This window comes from Trichinella spiralis (genome assembly GCF_000181795.1).
Source record: "Trichinella spiralis strain ISS 195 chromosome Unknown Scfld859, whole genome shotgun sequence".
Lineage (NCBI taxonomy): Eukaryota > Metazoa > Nematoda > Enoplea > Trichinellida > Trichinellidae > Trichinella > Trichinella spiralis.
The window spans coordinates 1-727 of NW_003527798.1; the positions used below are offsets into that span (position 1 = coordinate 1).

The 727-nt window shown below is 43.2% G+C and overlaps 1 protein-coding gene across 1 annotated transcript; it reads right to left on the reverse strand.

Annotated features, from left to right (window-relative positions):
- Positions 1-24: 24 nt before the first annotated feature.
- Tsp_15449 (peroxidasin-like protein) lies at positions 25-531 on the reverse strand (the record flags this gene model as incomplete). The annotated part of the gene is made up of 2 exons (XM_003370370.1): positions 492-531; positions 25-350 (listed from the first exon to the last, which is right to left on the reverse strand). Coding segments are annotated over exons 1-2 (366 nt in total), but the record flags the coding sequence as incomplete, so codon positions are not given.
- Between the last annotated feature and the right edge of the window lie 196 nt (positions 532-727).

Consider the following 727-nt stretch of genomic DNA (forward strand, 5'->3'; position numbering starts at 1 on the left):
CAGATTGTTGTTCAACTTCAACACGCGCAATTTGTGCAATTTTCCCAAAGCACCGTTGTTTATGATGAAAATACGATTGTTGGACAAGTCGAGAAATTCCAATTCCAAATAGAAGCCCAACTCGTCGACGTTCAACTGACCGATCCGATTGTTGGCCAAATTCAACGAACCAATTCTCGGATCGAGCAATATCGGTACACTTGACAATCCGACACCGCTACAGTCGACTGACCCGGACTCTTCTGGACAATGACAACCGGCTGGACAAAACGTTTCGACACCCACACCCAAATGAATCACGATCCACCACCAAACCAACGACGATGATAAATCTTCGAATCGTCCCATATCTGGAAAAAAAAATTGAATAATAATTTTGTGTTTTGAAAAAAAATTTGAATAAAACGCGAACTCAACTAGGTCAACGTGCTGACTGTCAAGTGGAAAAATTATTATTATTATTATTATCAAAGCGCAGATGGATTTATTACTGGCCCTGTAGTGAAAATTGTACATTTTTTTACGAGCCATTGGCTGACAACAAGACAATAGATGGTCTATTAGGCATGGCGACGGTCAGCGGGGGTTCAGTCAGGTCGGCGCCGAAGCCAACTTTTCACCAGAATGAGATATGCATCGGTTCGAATTGGACAATTGGATCGCCGCACTGACCGCCACAAATGGACCAGACACAATGAAGACAAAGATCCCGGTTGTTGCCAACACC